The 21009-nt window shown below is 45.2% G+C and overlaps 1 protein-coding gene across 1 annotated transcript in view; it reads right to left on the bottom strand.

Moving 5' to 3' along the window:
• Positions 1-1450: 1450 nt before the first annotated feature.
• Positions 1451-21009, bottom strand: part of EDC3 (enhancer of mRNA decapping 3) — a 22093-nt gene continuing 2534 nt past the window's right edge. Inside the window, exons 3-6 of the mRNA XM_009701431.1 lie at positions 14691-15026; positions 5447-5600; positions 3639-3856; positions 1451-2489 (exon numbers count right to left, since the gene is read on the bottom strand). Of these exons, the coding sequence (XP_009699733.1) occupies positions 2155-2489; positions 3639-3856; positions 5447-5600; positions 14691-15026 (1043 nt within the window). The 3' untranslated portion in view covers positions 1451-2154. The remainder of the gene's footprint in view (positions 2490-3638; positions 3857-5446; positions 5601-14690; positions 15027-21009) is intronic.

Here is a 21009-nt window from a genome sequence, read left to right as displayed (position 1 = left end):
TGTAAGCCAACGGATGCGAATCAGTCGTCCAGCCCTCAGCGGGGAAAGAAGCTCAGGGGAACCAGGGGTCCAGACACCGAGAGGGACAGAGCCCTTCATCCTGCTGAGGTAGATACAGTAAGGTGCAGGCAGTCTGGCAGGGGAAGAGACCGCCAGCAGCTGCGGGGGCAAACCCAGTGCTCACCAGCCCCCTGTCCTTATGGGCTGGGTCTGCCCCTGTCGCTCCACACTTCCAGGCAATATTAATTATTGCTTTTCAACCAGGGAAGTCTCTTCCCTCCTCCTTTGATACACTTGGCCTTTGTTCTAAGCAGATGAAAGGGAAGGACAAGTGCCTGATCTGTAAATCCTCACCACTCGGAACACAAGTGGGTCAACAGGTTTGCTAAGCAGAGCACAGCCACAGAGCAGCCACAACAGTAGGTGACCGTTTCCATGTGTCCCCGTGATTCAGCCTCAGAAGGGATCCAGATCCCCTGGAGAAAAGGCACCATTTGAAGCTCTGAAGCTCTCCCAGATGCCATTACAGGGTCTGTGCAAGGCTTAAGTACCCACAGGAGCTCTGGGGACAGGTAAGGTACCAGAACAGCAGCGGAGCTTCAAGCGCTGTCCATGCTCACAGCATCGGGAGCAAGCAGGGAGCTGAGCGCCTCTTTGCAAGAACAGTACCCCTGCCTTGCATCTGCCCGGCTCCTCTGAAGGACAAACTCGCCCTTACAGCACCTCCGGCATCACCCCAGGTTCAGCACTTCCCTGGGTCAGCTACCAGGCGCAGCGCCTTCAGAGAGCACGCACAGAGCCAGCACGATGGATTTCCAAAGCCAGCTAGCTGATGGCTTCTCAGCTTGTCCCTGTTCTAGGAACTGCACCGAGGCCCCATCGGGCAGGAAAAGAGAACCCAACGCTTCCTGGCAGCACCTGGGAAGCAAATGCAGCACAAGGGCAGTTAGCAGAGCAACCCAGGGCAGATCCCCTACGGCAATTCAGACGAGAACCTCCCACCATACCCCTCCAGGAGGGCAGCAGCTCTCACCACGCCAGCTCCTGCAGGTAAACAGGACCGTGTGAGCTGAGGACCCAAGTCCTTCCTCAAGCTGGTTCCCAGCACACAGACATACACACAAGCCCACCCTATATGCAGGCTTCAAGCCCAAAAGGAATGAATGGATCCCATCACCTGCTTCCCAAACCACACTGAGTGTAGGAGGGATACTGGAAGCACTGGGGGAATTTACCCAAACATGACCCGCACCATACGCCACACAAACTCAGAGTGACACTGCCCTGCTTCGCCATCCTTTCCCTGATTCAGCCACTCACTGTGCCAGAAAGAAGAAAGGAGAGGAAAAAAAACAAAACCAAAACCAACCAAAACACCACAACTATTCTGGAAAAGTCCTTTTCCAAAACACGCCTCACTCCCACAGACCTGGGCTTCACCCACTAAGCGAACAAACAAAAAGCCAACAGAGTATATAAGCAAGTAAGGCCTAGCTGAGGACACCAGTGTTCCCAGAGCATGTGCGACCTGAGAGCTTCTGGCTCTTGACACAAGTTTTCCAAAGAGGGAACGCTCTCCTTGAGGGGCTGGAGGGTCCAGGAGGGAGAACGAGCTACAACTGCCTTCAGGAACATAGAGGAGGGGGGAGTCAAAAAGAACAACTGAACGAAATCAAATCCTCCCTCCCGGTATGACTGCAACAGAAGGTATTTCTACACAATCACGGGGTGCTGTTCCCACCAGGATGCCCTTGCTGGGTCTACCCACCCAGAAGGATGGAAACACATCTCAAATCTCCAAACCACCCCTCCGCGTACACCCCCCTCACTTAAACAGCCTCCTGGCCAGGCCTGGGCAGCAGCGGCCACCTGCGCCAGGGGCAGACACCATCTTCCTGCATGTTCCTTCATACAATGGCACAAGAGAATGAAAACAGCTTTGCAGGAACATTCACTTCCTTCTTTTTTTGTTTCATTTTATGATTTTTTTTTTTTTTTTTAAATACACAATGTTTCTTCTGGAAGGAAAACTTTCTAGAACTTCACATCCTTAAGGCGTCACGAGTTTACTAGTCAGGATCCACTGGACAGCTTATTTGACAGACCTCCTCCTTCTCTCTTCTCTCCCTTCAGAGCCGTGTGGCTGGATGGGCTCTAAGTGGAGTGCAGGGGGATGACAAATTTGCAGCCGAAGGGCGAGTGGTAGTTTATTCCCACTTCTTGAAAGACCTTCTGGGGAATGCCAATGTCACAGAGGTACACACGCCCTGCCCTCTCGCCCAGGGGCAGTGGCAGGCCCAAGGCCAGCGACCACTTGGCATCGATGCCCTGCTCCATTTCATTTATCGGAGGGTCTATGCTGAGGACGGGTGCCCGGTTCTGGTTGGCCCAGTCCACAACTGCTTTGTACCAAGGCTGATCTCTCAAAAAGGCATTTTCATGACAATCCAGGCAGTTGATCACTAGGTCAACAGGGGTATCTGGGAGATCTGAAAGAAACACAGACATCATTGAGTACCGAGGACCAACCTGAAACCACGAGCTAAGGCTCAGTGCTTTCCCTTCTGGCCCTGCCAGCAGATTTTTCATTTTCACCTCCAGCACCCACAGTCTTACTGCATACAGTCTGGCCTTACCTGTTGCTATAGACGTCCTTCTGCAAAAGACACCGACACCAACATTTAAAAGCTCTTTAGCACTCTGGAGAATGTTCACAGACTCTCAGGTATAAACCTCATCAAGCAGTCAGCACTTGAGCAGCCCCAGATGCCACCACTGAGCTGGCTCACCAGTCCAGGCAGCCCAGGGAAGCAGTGGTGCTCTCCCTCCATTATAAAAGGACGATTTTATATTCCGCAAGCTGAAAAAAAGGCTATTTTTCTGGAACACACCAACTACCTCTGCTATGGAAAGGCAGTTTGTGTGCTGCACTGCTGCCTGCCTCACTGAGCTCTGTCAGTCTCACTGCGCTCCCTTGCTCTGTACCACATCTGCTGTATTCCCCTTACCTGACAAACCACAAAGTCCTTGGTGCAAAGTCTTTTATAATCTTTTGTAACAGGCAAGTAGCTCAGCCAGCACAGCACAGCCCTCCACCCTGCCAAAGCACAAAACATTGTGCAGTGCTCCAATTCCCAGGTTTGTTTCTCCCAAGAAGTTTAAACGAAGGAGGTTTGAAAATAACGCCCGTGAAATGACAAACAGAAGCCAGCGCTCTCACAGATGACAGAGCACCAGTTAATTATAGGGCATACTAAGATCTGAATTTTGACAGCTGCTGGGACTAGTTCAGCAAAGCTGTCCGCTTGGTCTGAAGCAGCAGTTGGATGCTCATTTACTTGCAGTTCCGATATGATGAACAAGGAAAGGCCTTATCCTAAGAGAACGGCTGGTCTGACTGAGATCCATACAGCAGCTCTGCCGTATTTGTTCATACAGGAAACATCTGTACCAGCACAACCGCTCCACTGTTGAACCTCTCAAAGTCTCTGCCCTCCTGCCAGCTTCCGAGCAGCCACCTGCCTATGGCAGTGCCACTAGATGGTGCCACCAGACCGGGCAGGCACTGGGGAGCTGAGCACTGGGTCTCTGCCAGGCGACAGGACGGCAGAGGTCAGGTCCACTCCTCGGTCACTTACCTTTGACGCTGGACACCTGCTGGCCTTGCGTCTTGCTGAAAAGGTTCAGCTCGTTGGTGACGGATTCCAGCATCTTGACAAAGTTGGGTAGAAAAAGGATGACATGGACATCGTGGTTGGAGAGGTGCCGTCCGCAGCTGATCCCCTGGGCCCCCTTCACGTGGGGGCCGCAGAGCAGGGCTACCGTGGGCCGCTGATGTACGTTCTTCGGGTTCAGCCTAAAACGCAGACAAAAGGGGACTGTTAATAAACCCAAGAATCTCTTACCTTCTTCCGACAAGAGAAAAATCAGTAAAATGCAAATTGACAGGTGTTTTGCAAATCTTCCGTCACCTCCGAAGAAGGAACCCACATCCTTTTGTAGTCTGACACCAGAGAGCTGCTCTGCTTGCAGCTTCCCTTCAAGACTTCCTTGCACCCGCAGCAGAGAGCACAAGGTCCCAGTCTATCCTAGTTCACCAGGAGGCCAGCTTGCACTTTCAAAGCAGAAGGCTTTTTCACTGCTCATGTAGCAAGCCTGAGGCCAATGCAATTTCACTTTTAGGAGGTTTTTTTTCTCTGCCTCTCTGATTTTAGAAGAAAGCTAACTATACAACCCTAAAAATATGGGGTGAGTTACCCTGTCAGCAGAGCCACAGTTAAAAAAAAGTAATTTCTGCTCCCTAAGCCTCACCAACTGAAAAATAAAGTTGATTTATTTAAATGGCCTGCAATGCATCAGCGGTGGGTTACAGTAGGATGTTCAGTTGATAGGGTCAGTGCTGCCTGGTATGTCGTCACTTACTGCTCTCAATCAAACGACCGGGTCCTGGTAAAGTACTACCGAATAAACAGATGGAGACATAAGGCTTACCTTCCATTTCAAGAGCAAATAATTTGGAGCAGCTATCAACAACATAAAAATACACATGCAATTGTCTGCCCACATCAACAGCTGTGGTAGTGCAGGCACAGAGCAGACCTCTTCAAAAAGAGTCAGCACGTATATTGATGAGAAGAGCAGTAAGTGCACTCCAAACCTGCTAGCAAATTGGGCCCTCCAAAAGAGCAGAATATTCCCAGTTTAGGTGTAAGTGCCGGAAAGCTAATTCAGCATTGTGAAAAGCTAAGCAGCACTTTGTTTTCATGAGCTGACTTTTGGTTTTATTGATATCATTAAATTGTAAGATGTAAAAACAACAAAGGAAAGGTTTACCTATTTGCGAAAAGGACTAGCTCACTAAATATTCTGCAATAGTTTAATCTGCCTTGGGCTACACCCGTACAAAGCTCAGCTCCCTGAAAAAATTCCCAGTAAGAGAGAAAAATCTCAGCCGTGTCCGTTTTGTCTTTGAGTCAAGAGACACTTCTGCTTCTGGGATACAGAAGCCAAAAAGAAGCCCTTAGTCAGTCATTCATGCAAGATGGTATGTTCAGCCAGTCCTTTTCTAGAGAGGCTAGAGGGGAAAAAAGGCAGCGTGAACATGGAAACCTACTGTAGTCTTCCTGCCGCTTCAGGAGCCCGAGCCTCACACTTGTTTTCATGATTACTTGGAAACAGGCTGATACATGAGCTACAAAGCAGGTCTTGCAGGGCATTGGGGTGAGTTTCTTCTTCCAGAGGCAAGGAAGGCAGAGAGGTGATGGCTGCTCCCAGCTGCAGGACCACAAAAGGACTAGTGGAAGTGGCAGCAGGCATCTACATTACACTGACCTCACAGGTAACCTCTCAGCCTCTCTTACCTCACCCCCACTGAGCGGAACAAGATAAGCTGAGCTCTGCTTAGAGGGGGGCAAACCCACAACCAAGCAAAAGGGAAGAGTTTTACCTGTTGGGTCCCCCAAGGAGGCTCAGGGCCATCTGACTGGCGCAGACTCCCGTCATCTCCAGCCTCCGCTCCAGAGTCAGTCCGTGCTTCTCAGCAACCGAGAGCAGCTTTTTGTGAAGCTCGTAAGACACGCTTGGAACGACCAGCCCAGAGTCTAGGGTTCAAAGAAAGGGGAGGGAGGAAGACAGAAATGGGTATAATCACAGACTTTTCCAGAATGCTGCAGACTGGTAAGATTTTATGTAACAGCACTTAGAAATAATGACAGTGAAAAGGCTTATTAGCTGTTACCAAGGATCTGCTTAACCCAGTAACCCAGGTTCCTTCTGAGACCATCAAACAAATCCCAACCACTGCATCAGAGTCAGCTTACTCTGTTTGAGTGAAGCAGGGACAGCTAAACACAACTGCTGGGCCTGAAATAATTCGTTTCCACAAAAATTCAGCAGGCAGCTGGCAATTTTAGCAACACATAAATTGAAAGAGAAGGCCTTTTTGACTTGCAGACTGAATATTAAGTTCTTTCTTAATGGTCTCCAGGCCACCGGTGCTTTAACCCACACCCATGCCCAAATACATCTAAGTGTTTCTAACCACTGTGAAGGTCAGAAGAGAAGCTGTGAACCACATTTCCCACCAACAAAGCTTGAATGTATTATGCTTGCTGACATCGGTAGCAACCAGCCTCAAACTTCCAGCCCCTCAGCCACCTATCAGAGCCAAACAAGACGTCTCGCATTTACTAGGTAGGTGTCCCCACCACCTCAACAGTGCTGTCCCAGAACAGCTGGCTTCAGACACAAAAGCTGAATCACCATCCACTGAAGCAGCAGGGGAACGATGCGTCTGAAAGAATAAAGTCTGTAGAAAAATACTTCTCAGATGTTTTTGACAGCCTGGTTTGTGAGCCAGGAAATGCTCCAGCATGTGGATCAAGGGAAAACAAACAAACAAGAGAGGTTTCGTTAAGTGCTGAGAACAGCGCCTGCAGTAGGCAGCAATGCAATCCTTCCCACTCGTTTCTACAGCAAGCTTGCCTGAAATCAGCAGGTAAGAGAAACACAAACCTGAATTGGTTCTGGTCGATTCTTCATACTTTCCTTCTCGAAGCAGGCCAAGCTGGCACTGACTTCACAGAAATAAAGCCTGCAGTAACATCTGTGAACTCTCCTGGAAATAAATACGGAGGATTCTTTGCCACCAAAAAGCAGCTTGCTCTGAGGGGAGCCACAGCAATTTTTTGGTGGTGTGTTGAATACTGGAGGACAAGGAAACTGAAAGTAATTACTTACGGTATATGGAGAGAGAAGTGTAAAACGTAAGTGACAGGTTAGAAAACTGCTGCAGCAGCCAGGGAAACATCCCTGAATACCTTCAGCCACAGAAATCAGCCTCTTTAATTCTAACTTTTCTCCAAAATAATTCTGATATCCAAGCCTCTTCGCTCTGTGTTTGAGGATCTGCACCTATGCAGAATCAGAAACATACACTATTCTTCCCTTGAAACATACTCCTGCCAGGCCTGGATGTCCTTAACTGTCACTCAGCTAAGGAGAAGCACAGCTTCATTCCCTCCCCATACGGGATGGCCACATAGCTGGAGAGCACAGCTGCCAGCAAGACAAGCTCTCAGCTCCTTCTGTTCACATCATTCACAAGCACCGCTCCAAGCTAAATAAGCAAATCCCAGCAGAGTCTGGCTGAGGAAGGGCTCCATGAATTTACTGTTAGTTCCTACTCTGGAACAGGCAGATGAGGTGCAGGGGAGTCAGGTACGACAGGTCAAAAAGGTCCAGGACTCAGACTGATGCCTGCTACAACTCAGGCACACCACCAAAAGTCAGGCCAAAGTGTGAACTTGGTCCTTCCATCAGCACACTCTGCTTCTGCGGTGTTTAACAGCCAGCAGCCCTGACTCACCCTCGCACTCCCATCAGCCGCTCCGCCTCTCAACTCGAGGCAACGGCAGCCACCCGGGTGCTCATCACAGCCCAGAGCTGAGCAGCACCGCAGGGCTCGGACCGCCTGTGCTAACGGGGAAAAGCCTTTTATGGCCCAGTGAAAATGCTCTGCAGCGATATGAGCTCAAAGGCAAACAGCCACAGCATACACATCCGCTCGGAGAGGAAACTTAACAGTTACTTGTGGGCTCCCACTCTTTTGCAGACAAAACAACGTAACAAGAACCAGTTGTAACAAGCAAGTGCCATATTCAAAGGAGAAAAGCAGCACATATTTTAATTGTGAGGAATTATTTGTACTGCCATATTTCCCCAGGGTGCCCCAGTCACAAACCACTAAGTCGAGCTACGGCGGAAACGGCAGGTTTTGTACATCTTGAGGTTTTCGCAGTCAAATCGGAGGTATTCCTGCAAGGTAAAATGTTGTGGAGTAGATCCTGATGAATCCTTCTGGCCTTCATTTCTGAACTCACTGGCTAGCACTCTGCAGATACAGAGGGCCCGAATGCGTTCAAACACTTGACCTTGCATGCTAACTGCTGATTAAGCTACCTCTGCTAACAGTCTTTCGTTACATGCAGCACACATGCAAGCATGCACATTATCAAAGTCATTTCAAACTCCTGATAGCAGCCGCTGAACATTTGGAGTCATAAGCCACTAATAATCCTAAGCCTGTCACACTAGTCACGCACCTGCCCTGCATTCACACACCCTCTAGCCTCCAGAGTCACGCAAGGCTCGGCGCTGCCTCTTTCCCATTCATATTTTTGCTACTTCATCAGGTCTGGTTTTTCAAGCTTGAGGGAGGACTTGGAATGAGTGACCAGAGGTCAGGATCTCTCCAAAAAGTTTGACGGGATGCATCCTCTACGCACCTGATACAGGAGGTTCCCAAACTTTACTTTTGCTCCTTCTGAACTGCAGGACCACAAATTCCCTGCTTAAATTTTGCACAAACTCCTTAACCTAGAAGGGTGAAAACAGTTATCTATAGTCTGTATCTACCCAATTTAGTATGCGCTATTGCCAACAACCTTCTCTGTAACCTTACATCTTTCCCTCAATCAATTTCCCCAGACCACAAGCTTTAGTAAACCCACACTTACCACCAGCTAGATGCAACTCAGTGCCCAGTGGGTTAATGCAAAGGGGGTTACTGGGAGGCAGCAGAGGCATGAGATGAACTTGCATTTAGCACGCCAGTGCTACACTTTGTCCTAATTGCTCTCTCTGAGGAGCAGGCTTAAATGCCAAGAGAACTTCCCTTCTTCACACTCACGCAAGGTCCAACCAGTCAGACTGGCTTCTCAAAAGCAGGGCCGAGGGAGTTAAATAAACTCTGGCAGAAAGCAATCAAGGAGGCGAAGTGTAAACCCACAAACAATAACACTACTGCAACAAAACTGAACTCCTGCCAATGTCAATTATGTTTGGGTTGGACAGTGCATCTTTATTGTTTGGTAATGAAGGTAATAAAATAAATTAGCTCAGGCCTTTTAATATTAAATAAATGTATTTTACAGCTGCCTGGAAAAAAAAAAAAAGGCAGATACAGACTAAACAGTTTTGTGACACGCAGAGTACTGCTGGAGCCTGATTAAATATAAAGTATTCTCACTTTATGACTCACACTCTGTCCTGGGCACTATAACTGTGAACAAGTTATCTCCCCCAGCTTCACTGTGCAATGTTACACACATACTAGTTGGATTAAAACACCCCATGCCAGCAGAAAGACTGAGCTAACTCTCCAGAAGTTAAGAAATTGAGAGGTTTTCCTCAAATAAGCCCAGAGCAACATTGCTGTCAGAAGTCCATACACCTCCCACGCTTGCAGTTGCAGGAAACAAAGAGAGGGCTGCTGCTAGAGCAGTTCAATGTGTAAGCCCCATCTTTTTCTCTTGACTATTTCAGCAGCTCTCTAGCTGCTAAAATAAATACAGGCAAGCTGCAGGAATGGATAAGATGGAACTTGACTTAGGACCTCCTGAAAGCTGTCCATAACACCACTAACTCTTTCCTTCAGCAGTAACTCACTCCAGGTTCCAGAGACACACAGCTCATGGTCTAAGATGCAGTTATATGAAGTGGGTCTAACTCTTGTCCAGTTTAGGCAGATGGGACATTACTTGCTGTCTTTTGCTGGTTGTAAAGCTGGAGCCACCTGCCTGCAGACTCAGAAAAACACCATTACTTGCCGCAGAAACACGAATGATTTTCTCCACAACCTTAAGGGTTAGATTTTTTTTTTTTTTAAAATCATCATTATTTTTAATTAAGACAAATTCTGCGGGAGTTCTGGCTGACCTTCCAATGTCAGCCTCTCCCAGCATTAGTGCACAATTCACTCCAGCTGAGCAAAAAACTGTCTGAGGGACAAAGAGACTTTGCCCCATGACCACTTTGTTTTCTCCTGCAATTGGATAAAGTGAACTTAATTTGCACTCTACTCAAAGATCCCAGAAATACTTCACACATTCAATACACACAATCGCTGTAAGGCAGTCATCCATAGAATGAAGAGCTAAAAGCTAGAGAGAGCAGAAAAGTCAGTCAAGGACGTGGCACACAAAAAAAACCATGCCGTCGGCATCATCCTCACAGAACAGACTCAGCCTTAGTTTTGTAGTCTGACCTGGGCACATAAGCTCTGCCTCCTGCACTGATTTACTTCTAAGCACACATTTTCTTTCACTATCTACTTATTGTGGGATAAAAAGGTTTCTTGAAGGAGAGGCTTGAAGTCTGGTTAGGGGGAGCACAGAGAAATATCGACACTTAGTTCGATTCTTTCAGCACAGCCCTGCTTTCACTGGACAGTTTCTATAGCAGTGGAGTTTGAAAAATCCCACTTATTTTCCACAAGAGACACTGAGATGGAAACAGCACATTTTCTACTCTAACAGCATTAACTAGAAGAGAACCTGCTTTGGACAAAGCCTTACCTGTACATCAAAGAAAGAAATACATACCTTACCTACGTGGTATACAGGTCTTCTCTTTACTCAACTCAACGTGCTCATAAAGACGCTGTCTTGGCAGACACCACTGCTCAAAGCGCCAGGCTTGGAGTACAAGCCCGCTGCGAGCCTCTGCACCCTCTACACGGTGTGGGAAAATGGAAAGTTGAGGTGTTGTGGCATATGAGAATTTCAGTCCCATTTGATGCCCACAGTCCAGGCGAGGGAGATTTTAATCCAGTGTAATCATCACGAACTGGAACCCATGGTATGCATGTGATATGTGCTAGCAGCGATTAAACAAAGTTAAGAGAAAAGGAGAGATGAACTGCAAAAAGGAACCATTTGGACAGCCTGGTATACTTGAGACTTTATATAATACAGTCACTGATGATGAACTGAGATACTCCATTCTACTGCAAACTCCTCTGAGCTCCAACATACCTGCAGAATGCTGGCTTTGCAGTTACTGCTAAAAGACCTGATCTCAAAACATGGTGCTGTTCAAACACAGATCGTTTCAATGCCAATAGCCAACAGAAGGAACAGAGATAGACCTGTGCCAACACACGTTTAAAGTCTCTAAGCTGGACAGCTCTCAAAGTAGAAAAAGACAGCTCACATCTCATAGAAGGACCAGCCTTTCCAGGCAGGCAGATTTTTGTTAAGCAGTTGCACTTCCACTTTCAAGCGTCATGTAACAGTAAATAAAGAGACAGATCAATAGCAGCCAGCCCAAAAGAGTAAAGACTAATTACATATTTGGGAGCGATTCATATGTGAAGCCCCAAGGACAGCCTCAGCTCAGTCACAATCAAAGATCTAGTAAGTTCTATTAGCTCCAGGTTTTCATTTTTGTTTGGAAGAGATCCCCATCTTCATTCCCTGCTTACTTCTAAAACACATGCTAGTATACCTACTTGTCAGCCTGGCTCCATAAAATTAGCTCTCAGAAAAGCATCCTGGTGGACTGAAGCGTTCATCAAGCTTTGCTTACATCCTACACGAATCAACTTATTTTAGTCAGTAATAAAAACAGACTGGAAACCCTGCAGATTAGTCTTTTGGGGAACTGGCATCAGCAGTTTGCTGGTTTTACCACTGCACGATCCTGGTTATTTCCGAGCTCCATGGAAACACGGCATAAAAGAGCATGCAAGGATTCACAGACATCTTCCTCTCCCACAGTGACAAGAGCTGGCTATTAGCTCACTGTCAATCACTAGCATCACTTTGTTTGTGCTATTATAGCAGACAGAATAACCACTGCATCAGCCAGAGCTCTTAAGACAATCATCTTCAAGATTGGCCTAGGGTAAAAAATTACAAAGTACTTATCTGTCCTGTAACTAGGAAGTGCTTTTTGCAAGTAGAGCTCCCCTCAGGAGTCCAGAGAAAACTCTGTAGGGAGAATTCAGAAGCAGAAAGAGAATTCTTGCCATAGAAATATCAAAAATCACGGCTTTCGGGGCTATTGGCACTCTCATTTAATTTCAGCAGCTGCTGCTCTTTGAGCCACTAAGAGGCAGGCTGCCTACAGCTTAGCATCCTCCTTCCAGTTGTGAAACAAAGAAATCGGGATTTTATTTTTTTTTTCCAGTGACAGTCCATCATTACTTCAAGCACACTGAATATCTTTCTGTCCCTCAGAGGGCTGACTCGCTACAAAAAGCGCTAGACCAAATGCCAGAAACAGCAGGCAAGTTACAACTGTTTACAAGAGCTTTTGCTAGATAACCATTAGCATTTCCTAAGCAAAAGTAAACTTCCTCAGCGGACACAAAGGAAGTCACCCTCCGTGGGAAAAACATCTAAGAGAGATGCAGCATTAGGACACTTTTACTGTCATTCACAGGACTGCGAACGTGCCCTGCTCAGCACAGGAACTGTAGCTGTCAATACCCTGCCCGTTGGGCGACATGACAGCTTTTCTTCCAAACAAATCCAGATTTCCATAAAGGAGACTAATCACCCAACAGTAGCTAATGAGGCTAGCGAGACCCTGCAACTACAGAGAGGAGTCATTTACCACCCTCCCTATGCAGGCTTGCCAAGAACAAAACAAGAAAGCAGCAGTCCTTTCACTGGGCTGCTCCCTTCAGCACACTGCAAACGGGGAGCCAAGAGTTTCCATAGTAAAGGACGATGGAGTTTAGCAAATATGATTTCATTTTCATCCCCTGAATTTACTTACTGATGCTTGCTGCTTATTGCATGTCAAGAGTTTTCCTCCCAGGAACTGTACTGCTAGAATACTGTATTAGCCATACTTCTCAAATTGGCAGCTAACAGTAGCTTTTGTTTCAGACTAGACATACATAGAGGCTCTGTCTCCCCTCAAACAAGCCAGCTGGAAGATGACTCGTAAATTGAAAAAAATAAAAAAATAAATCACATATGAAAATGAAGAAGTGCTTATTCACACAGCACACAGGCAATCAGTGGAGCTTCTTGCCATGGGACACCGTACAGATACTGAAAGCCTGCACAGATTTAAAACCCAATAGGTTAAATTAAGCAGAAGAAAAAAAAGTCTCATCGAAAGTGATTAATACTGAACTATCACTTCTGCTTCAGGAAGGCTTAAAATTGTGAAAGACAAAGCACTCAGGGGAAACTCACTGCACATTTACTCTGTTCTTTCACTTTTCCTTAAGTATCCTCGGAAACACAAAACTGAGCTGGACAAGTTCTGATATGACCCAGTATTTTTTTATCTCATTTGAGAGCAGAACAGATGACCAGGAAGACGGATGACACAAGTGGAAAACTACGGTATCACTGTATAGCAGAACCATTAAAAAAAAAAAACAACCTTTTTTTTTTAATTGAAAAGCAGCAGATCATTACAAATGAATCAGCTTCCTTCTCTGAAGTGTTTCACACCCCAGATGGAATTTCTGGGCAGAGAAAGAATGACAGATCAAGGACCTGATCACACTTCTGCTCAGCGGCCAGACCACCAGGACCAACCTTAGCTATTTAGTGTCCCTCTACAAAAAGATCCGAAATTTGATTTTATTCTGATGTGGAAAAGAAATGTTCCTGGAACACCAAAGTTCCTTCACTCCTACATTTTGCAAGTGCTAAAAAGCATTCAAACTGAAAGCAGGACACCCCAACTAGACTTAAGTTACAGGGAATTTGCACCTAAATGTAGCATAAAGTACATTTGCTATTCTTGACAGCATGAGTATATACAGAAATAAAAAGATTCCTTACAGCAAATCCTTTCACATATATAAGCGGCTCCTGGTGAAAGCACCATTATCTGGTGCTTGGCCAAAAAAATACTACCGACCATGAAATGAGAAGAATTCTGCCCTTCCCCAGAGCCATGTCTTAGAAGCTGAATAATCATTCTCCGCATTTCAATTTTAGGAGTGCTGCCTTCCTGCAGCCAGGCAGCTCCCTGATCCACTCCACTACCTTCACCTCCATCCAAGAGCCTACTCAGTAGTAGCAAGGATCAGAAACCAGACTTGCAGGAGAACATCTGCGCAGCAGCTGGCACCAGTGAGCTAAACTAGTTTCCCCTGATGATACACTTGATGAATACTTCAACTCAAGCATCTGCCTAGAATTTTTTCTTTCCTTTTACAATTAAGGTAAAGCAAAGGAGAGAAAGTTCTGAGCTTGCTCTCAGAACACATACTTTACATGCACGTTAATGGCATGTTCATCCAGCTTTCTGGGGCTCGATCTCCCACACAACAGCAGCGGATGGTAAGTGGGGAGGGAGACTCCACATAGAAAGCCTCTTGTACAATGAATGTTTGGAATTATGGATGGAAAGAGCCAGAACTGTTTCTTTTTGCATCAACAGCATTTAAAGTTCCACAAAACCATGCAGAAATACGTAACTACCACCCAAGGAGTATCAGAAGCACATGAAATCTCCTGCCTTTTACCAAGAAAGCACAAATTAGGACGTGCTACCATGTACCGGAATCCTGACACCATCTCTCCCTCTCAAAAACCAGTCATCAAGTCCATGGAGGTTCATCATGCTACTGAAATCAAAGCACGGATTCAAATGGCTCCTATTCAGTTTCCATTCTTGTTATCTTACCATCAGTTTTGCTCCCTACTGCAAAAACACTTACCTTGTTGCCCTATCTGAATATTTTTTGTCTCGAAAATAGTGCAAATAAAGGTTGGACGTGGATACAAGACACAGATCCAATCTTACGTAAACGAATGCCCTTGCTTGTACCACATTAAGCCGATAGACACCCCTTGGGGAAAATAATCCACCACATGATATGCCCCAGGAAAGCGGCAGAGTTTGCATCCTTATCAGTAAGGGATGTGGCATACCCGTGCAGAATTCTTTGTTAGCGTTCTGGGGTACGACAATCCTTCTGTAGACTATGGGCTCTGATTCCAAGATGTTCTCGTCGTGCCGATAGCGAGCTGGTTTCTCATTTGGGGTCCCCCGGGAACGAGTGCCGCTCCTCCTTTCATAAGTTTCAATCTCTTCAAACACAGCTGCCTTGTCAAAAAGGGCCAGGTTCCCTTCAAAATCAAAATCTGTGTCTGGGATTTCGTCAATGTCATCCCCAAAGCACTCATCATCTTTGCTTTTCATTTGCCCGTTTTTCAGGCCACTCTTCTTTGGAGTCACTTGGTTCGGATGACGGCTACTGGATGACCCTAAACAAAAATAAAAGCCAGTTGAAAATGTGTCATAAATGGAAGATGCCATGTTTGCTCATACACTTTCTCAGCAAATTTTGTAAGAGAGGGCAGCTCATGCTTGCAGTCCACCCCGACTCATGGGATACTCGCTTCCCAAAGAAGCTGTAGACCTCATCATTGGCATTACTCACGCTAAGATAAGCTAAGAGAAAATAGAACAAGAGCATCAAAAGAGAGACTTTCAGGGACTTTCCACCGGCAAGGTTAGAAAAACAAGCTTGATCACAGTAGCAAAGAAAGTGTTTCTCCCCATTTTATTCAGCTGAAGATAGTGTCACATGATCTAAAACAGTTTTCCTCTTATACCAAGCTCATGTTCATGCAGGCATGTGGCCCAAGACCTCCTTTGGAATTTCCCTAAATTTCAGAAACTAATGTAGGTGTTTTCTTTCATAACAGGCTGGTCACCCACTAATGATCTTCAAGGAGAGAACTTAAAACCCTGAATATAAAGCATTTCTTTTTCCTTGCACTTGCTATCAATAGGTACATATTTCTGTACTGATATGAGGTCCATTCCCTTATTCCTGTTTCATTATTCTACTTGCATATTTAAGTACACTTCTTTCCAATCACAAGTAATTGTGAAAACCTGATTTCTCTAGAGTGAGACTGATGAAAGTTTCCTCACTGCCAGCTTGTGGCTGGAGATCAAGGGTTGATACAAAACCACACACAATTTTGAGGTCAACATACCCCTCTACTTGCTTATTTCTTACATTATTGTTCAGGTCACCCATAGAAACTGAGATCCAGAAAATACTAATGTGTTTGTTTAACCCACTGTTAAGTTTGCAATTACTAGAAAATATTTTAAGCCAATTGCAGCAATTACAGGTTTCGCCTACAGTGTCCAACAGATGGAGCATGAGTTACCATGCCAAAACTGCTTGCTCTACTAAAATATTTCTCATAATTTAAGACAATCATCTTTGCGAGTAATTTATATAAATGAGTTTACTGACAGAATCCATTTGATACCACAGAAACAAACTGCCACCAAGTTACCACAATGTGCACTCTTTATATACCTTCTCCACAAATGAAAAAGCAGCACTTTGTCTTTACACATTATTGCCAATCAATGAGAGAAGACAAGAAGAATTTCAAGTCATCTAAGAATACTTAGAAAACATCCCAAAAAGGTCTGCAATAGGCACAACCTTCGTGGCCTCCCACAACTTACTTGTCACCTTTGTAAGTGCAAAGTATAAGTCTAGCATAATCTTGACAAACACCTCCTCTTCCCTGCCTGGAAAGAATATTTGTAAGCTCAGGCAAGACTGCTGGAGCAGCCACAAGCTCCCTAACAAACCTGAGCTCCAATTTCCCACATTTCCAAAGTGTGAAATCCTCCACTCCATCGACAGGAACAGCACTTCCCCTAGAAAGCAAAAGACCTTCCTCCTGTCAAGTGCTTCTACAGGAGCATTCATTTATTTCAGGACAGGAACCGGCACATTTAAGACCGATGTGCAGATTTTTGCCAAGTTAACAAATAGAACTCATCTCTCTACAGCAAAGTTATTTAGTAGCTCAGTTACACAACTTAAATTGCTGCCATTAACTCCAGAACACCCTTATGATTGCCTGAAGCCTTTATAGAAAACACTATAAAAACAGAGCGGAGCAGAGCACGCTTTCCTGGAAGACATAGGCAGGCTTGCCTGGAGTTCTCAGACACTTATCAAGGACTTTGTAAGCTCTGGCAAATTTGTTTTACTGGATGATACTGAGTTCACCTAACACCATGTCTAACTTACACAATGCTGAAAGATGACTTGCTAAGGATATGTACGTGGTTTTATTCTCAATTAGGAATGCATTGTCTCAGCAAGGATTTTCCTCCGTTTATTTCTCCCCGTATTTTAGACAGTGTATCACTTGTTTTTGCCAGAAAACTGTTTAAGTGACTAATCTGAAAGCTTTCCCATTCCCCCCCACCCCGCCCCCAGCAAGAAAGCTCTTTGAAATGCTCAGCAGCTCCTTCTCTGGAGCATGTCTCAAGTACGTGAGCTAAACAAAATAGACCTGAACACCCTAAAACACTCCCTCTCAAAAAGCCGCTGCAGCTTCAGTCTCCAATTATGCCATAGTCCAGCAACAACAAAGAAGCTACAAGAAGTCCAGAGTCCAGTATTTCACACCTTGAAAAGCAGGAGATTAAGAACCCAAACCTTCAGGGCTTTGCAGAGTCATCATCCCCCATAAAAAAAAATACAAATAACAAAAAAATAAAAAACCCACAATGATGATTTTCCTACTACAAGCAGTTTGTTGTTCTGGTTTTTTTGTTTTGTTTTAAATATGGCAACAGTTTGAGTGCTCAACTTATACCAGTTTAAAAAGTTTTGCTCAATCATCCCTAGCAAGCACTGAAGAGACTGGAAGAATCATCTTTCCCCAGCTTTACCCCCTGATCTAATGAAAGAGGTTAGCTTTTCCCTTTCTTCTCCACCACCATTATAACATCATAGCTACGGCACTGCTATGTTAAATAAAGTATCTTAAAGGGCACCTACAAAGTTCTGACAGCTAATAGCGTAAGTCTCTCGCAGCAACACAGCTACCCTGCCTACTCTAACCTCACTGCACCATGAGAATCACTGACCACAGCACAAAGCCACTTACCTCTTCAAAACAGCAGCATCAGTACAACAGCCAACCTGAAATATATATTCTGCACGCAGTAAAGCAATTGAAACTAGCAATACAGTGTTGTGTGGTCAGTGTTACCACACTTTAACAATACTCTTTATAAATAGAGTCTCTAATTATAATAATGTGAAATTACTACTAACTACAGCAGGTAGTTCATTTTCAGACACAGTGATTTTTCAAGCTGTCGGAGACATCAAGGAGTTTTTAATAAACAATTAGATGAGAACAGACTATTATAATACACCTTTTGCCACAGAGCCGCTGAATGACAGCAGAATTCAAGAATTGCTGGTGACAAAACACAATTTAGGAGACAAGAAAGGGTAAGGCTTTCTGGCAAGGTGAAATCCAGTATGCAAGCTGTGACCAGTCATTTACATGCAGTGTTTTGAGACAAAGGGAAAGCTTTTTATTGACGCACAACTTTCACTCTCTGCCAAGGATTCCCAAACCAAAGTTGACATATAAACCACTCCAAAGTTGTATACAACTTGGTACGGAGCTAGCAACTGCCGCTACAGACAAGGGAATTGCATCCAATGCTGCTGCTATCAGCCACACAAGAAATGAAAACCCAGACCAACACAACAGACTGAGTTCTCCAAACATTCACAAACTCCAGGTTGAAGCAATAGTCAAGTGACTCTCGGAGTTCAGATGAATAAGCTAGAGCCTACGCTGAACGCAACGGCAAAACAAGCCTGCTTCTTGTGTCAATGTCAAGTGTTACAGGAACTCACTTCGTTCCTGTTACCCAACAAGAGTTTTTACGCTCATTGCCAGATGCTTCTGCAAACAACTCCACGCTACCCTCAGCTGACCTGGAAAGCAAAATGTGGGGAAAGATGCACCGCCATGCAGTGGATCCAGGGGACAGAAGCAGCTGATGTGAGCACTCTGTAAATGCTGACAGAATAAAAAGCTGCACTAGCAAAGCTGCGAGAACAATGGCTGGAAAGCTCCCCAGGCTCCCCTGCAGACACAATGAATGGGAGCCAAGACCATACCTCATCAAAATGAGATGTGCCGGCATTGTGGTGGGCAGCTCTCTAAGCCATACCGATGGATGCCAACTCTGAAATACTGCTGACCCACATAACCGGCTGTCTTTCCACAGACTGTGTTACAACCTCCTAATAGAAGTTGCAGAGAACATGGCAGGGGCCTCCAACGAACTCCGAGCAAAGTTATGTGGTGTTCCTCTTAAAGCATCGCCATCTAGGCAGGCAAATAGACTGGCAGCTGACTCTGTTCAGGGAAAAGAAGAGAAGAGCCTAAAAAGAGGGCAAGAGGAGAGAAAACTCAGGAAGAAGAATCTAAGATAAGCCTAACAAGAGAAGTGTCCACTGCCTTCCAGGGCACTAGTGTGACACACCAGACCAAGCCATTGCCTGAAAGACACTATTCACAGCTACGCTTGCTTCCACGGCCTGATCCAAGCGGCTACAGAAAGCCAGACCTTGTAGCCCAGGTCCTTTCGGATCGCAACTTCCAGCGCCTCTGCCCTGTGCATGTATGCGCGAAGCTTATTAAGGAGAACAGCACACAGCTCCACATCAAGTTGGCAGCTTGACGCCCCACAGAAAAGTGCCTCCCTCAAAAGATAAACAATACTTCCCAGGCTTTTTTTGTTTCTTAGGGAAAAAAAAACCTTTCATGTATAGCATACAAGCAAACATAAAGTTTCCAGTGAGCTGGCCGCCTTCCTGTGAGATCCCTGTGGGAGCTTCTGCCACCAGCCCTGGCACGAATGAGCCCAGCGCCAGCACAGCACAGAAGCCATTGTTGTGAAACCTGCGTTGGTATTTGTTGTTTATTGATTCCTGTCACACAAGTACTCTGAAGGGGGAACTTTGTCCCTGACTTAGCACGCTAAAGGGCATCAAGAGGTCAACTTTCAGCTGTACTAAACCCTGTATGACTTAAGTTCTAGATGACATCTCAGCTCACTCTTCCCCAGATGCCTGTACCCACCATCGCCACAGAGCTAGGACCTCTTCCATCTCCCTCCTGACATCATTTGCCCTACTCTCCAAATACACACATTTTAGAGGGTAAGAGTTCACTTCTCTACTTCATTTATTCTAAAACGAACCCAAGCTAGCAATAATCTACCTCTAGCACCTTGCTCAACTTGTTTCAAAGTCTGTGAAAGAAAACCTGACTTGCTGTTGTGCTTATGTAAAACCAATGCCAAGCTTTTTGTGAACTGAAGTGGTCTGAAGTACTCACTGCTCACCCCAAAGCTACCAGACACTGGCAAAGCAGTATTAAGTGAGGTAATCCTCCCACATGCTCCAGCCAGCCAGAATAAAGCAAAGCAGAACTTATTTCAGACATTTAGGTAGCTGATGTTGAAGTTTGAAAAAGTTTTTAAAAAAACAACCAAACTAACATACTCAAACAACTCACTGCAATTGAGGAAGAGTTAGGGAATTAAAAAAAACAAAATAAAACGAAACAAAAATTAACCTTAAAGGAACCACAGGTCTCTTCCTACAGCAAGCACTATGCAGTGTTTAGGCCTGGGTAGAAGCAAAACACTCAAAACCAGACAGGCTTGAAGATGGTTAGGTCACCAAGGAGTGTGCGCTTCCCCCTCCATATCATTCTGGCCTTCCTTCTCCCATCAACCCTGTTTGGCAATCATTTAAATAAGGAAGTGAATATGAAAAGTGTCACAACCCCTTCAGAAAATAATACAGCTGTTGATGGGGGAGGAATACTTCCAGACGTCCAGGAAGATACAGCCTTTGATTTCCCTGTTTAAATGGCCTTGCCCACCTTGGTTTTGTTTCTTTTCTAAACACAAAAGCAAAGGGAAAAAATGAAGTCATGGAAATATGCTGGATACATACTGATGCTTCAACAATTAAGTCATGGAAATATGCTGGATATATACTGACATTTCAATAATTGCATGAAGAAGATCTGGAAAGCAGCATAGCCCAGAGGGCTTTGAGAAAAAAAAGAACATACCCAATTTTGGCACAGCGTGAAAGTTGGCTGAAGATTTTTATGAACAGAAATAAAAATAATGGATGCTTGACTTTGAGATGTGCTGATTGTCATCTTTATGTCATTCTCATTAGAGCCTGTTAATTTGCATTTTTAACAACACAGCAAATAACATTTGTAATTACTTGCAGTATGATGTTATAATAGGTTATGGTTATACAAGCTTTAAATAGAAAAGCTTCATAATGCTGCAACTTGCATCCAGTTCCTTGCAGAGGAAAAATGGAGGCTGGCAACCGGGCAATTTTCAAATAGGCAA

This window comes from Cariama cristata, unplaced genomic scaffold, assembly GCF_000690535.1.
Source record: "Cariama cristata isolate BGI_N322 unplaced genomic scaffold, ASM69053v1 scaffold37155, whole genome shotgun sequence".
NCBI classification, from domain to species: Eukaryota; Metazoa; Chordata; class Aves; order Cariamiformes; family Cariamidae; genus Cariama; species Cariama cristata.
Note: the sequence above shows the minus strand (reverse complement) of the source record. Positions and strands in the feature narration are given on the sequence as shown.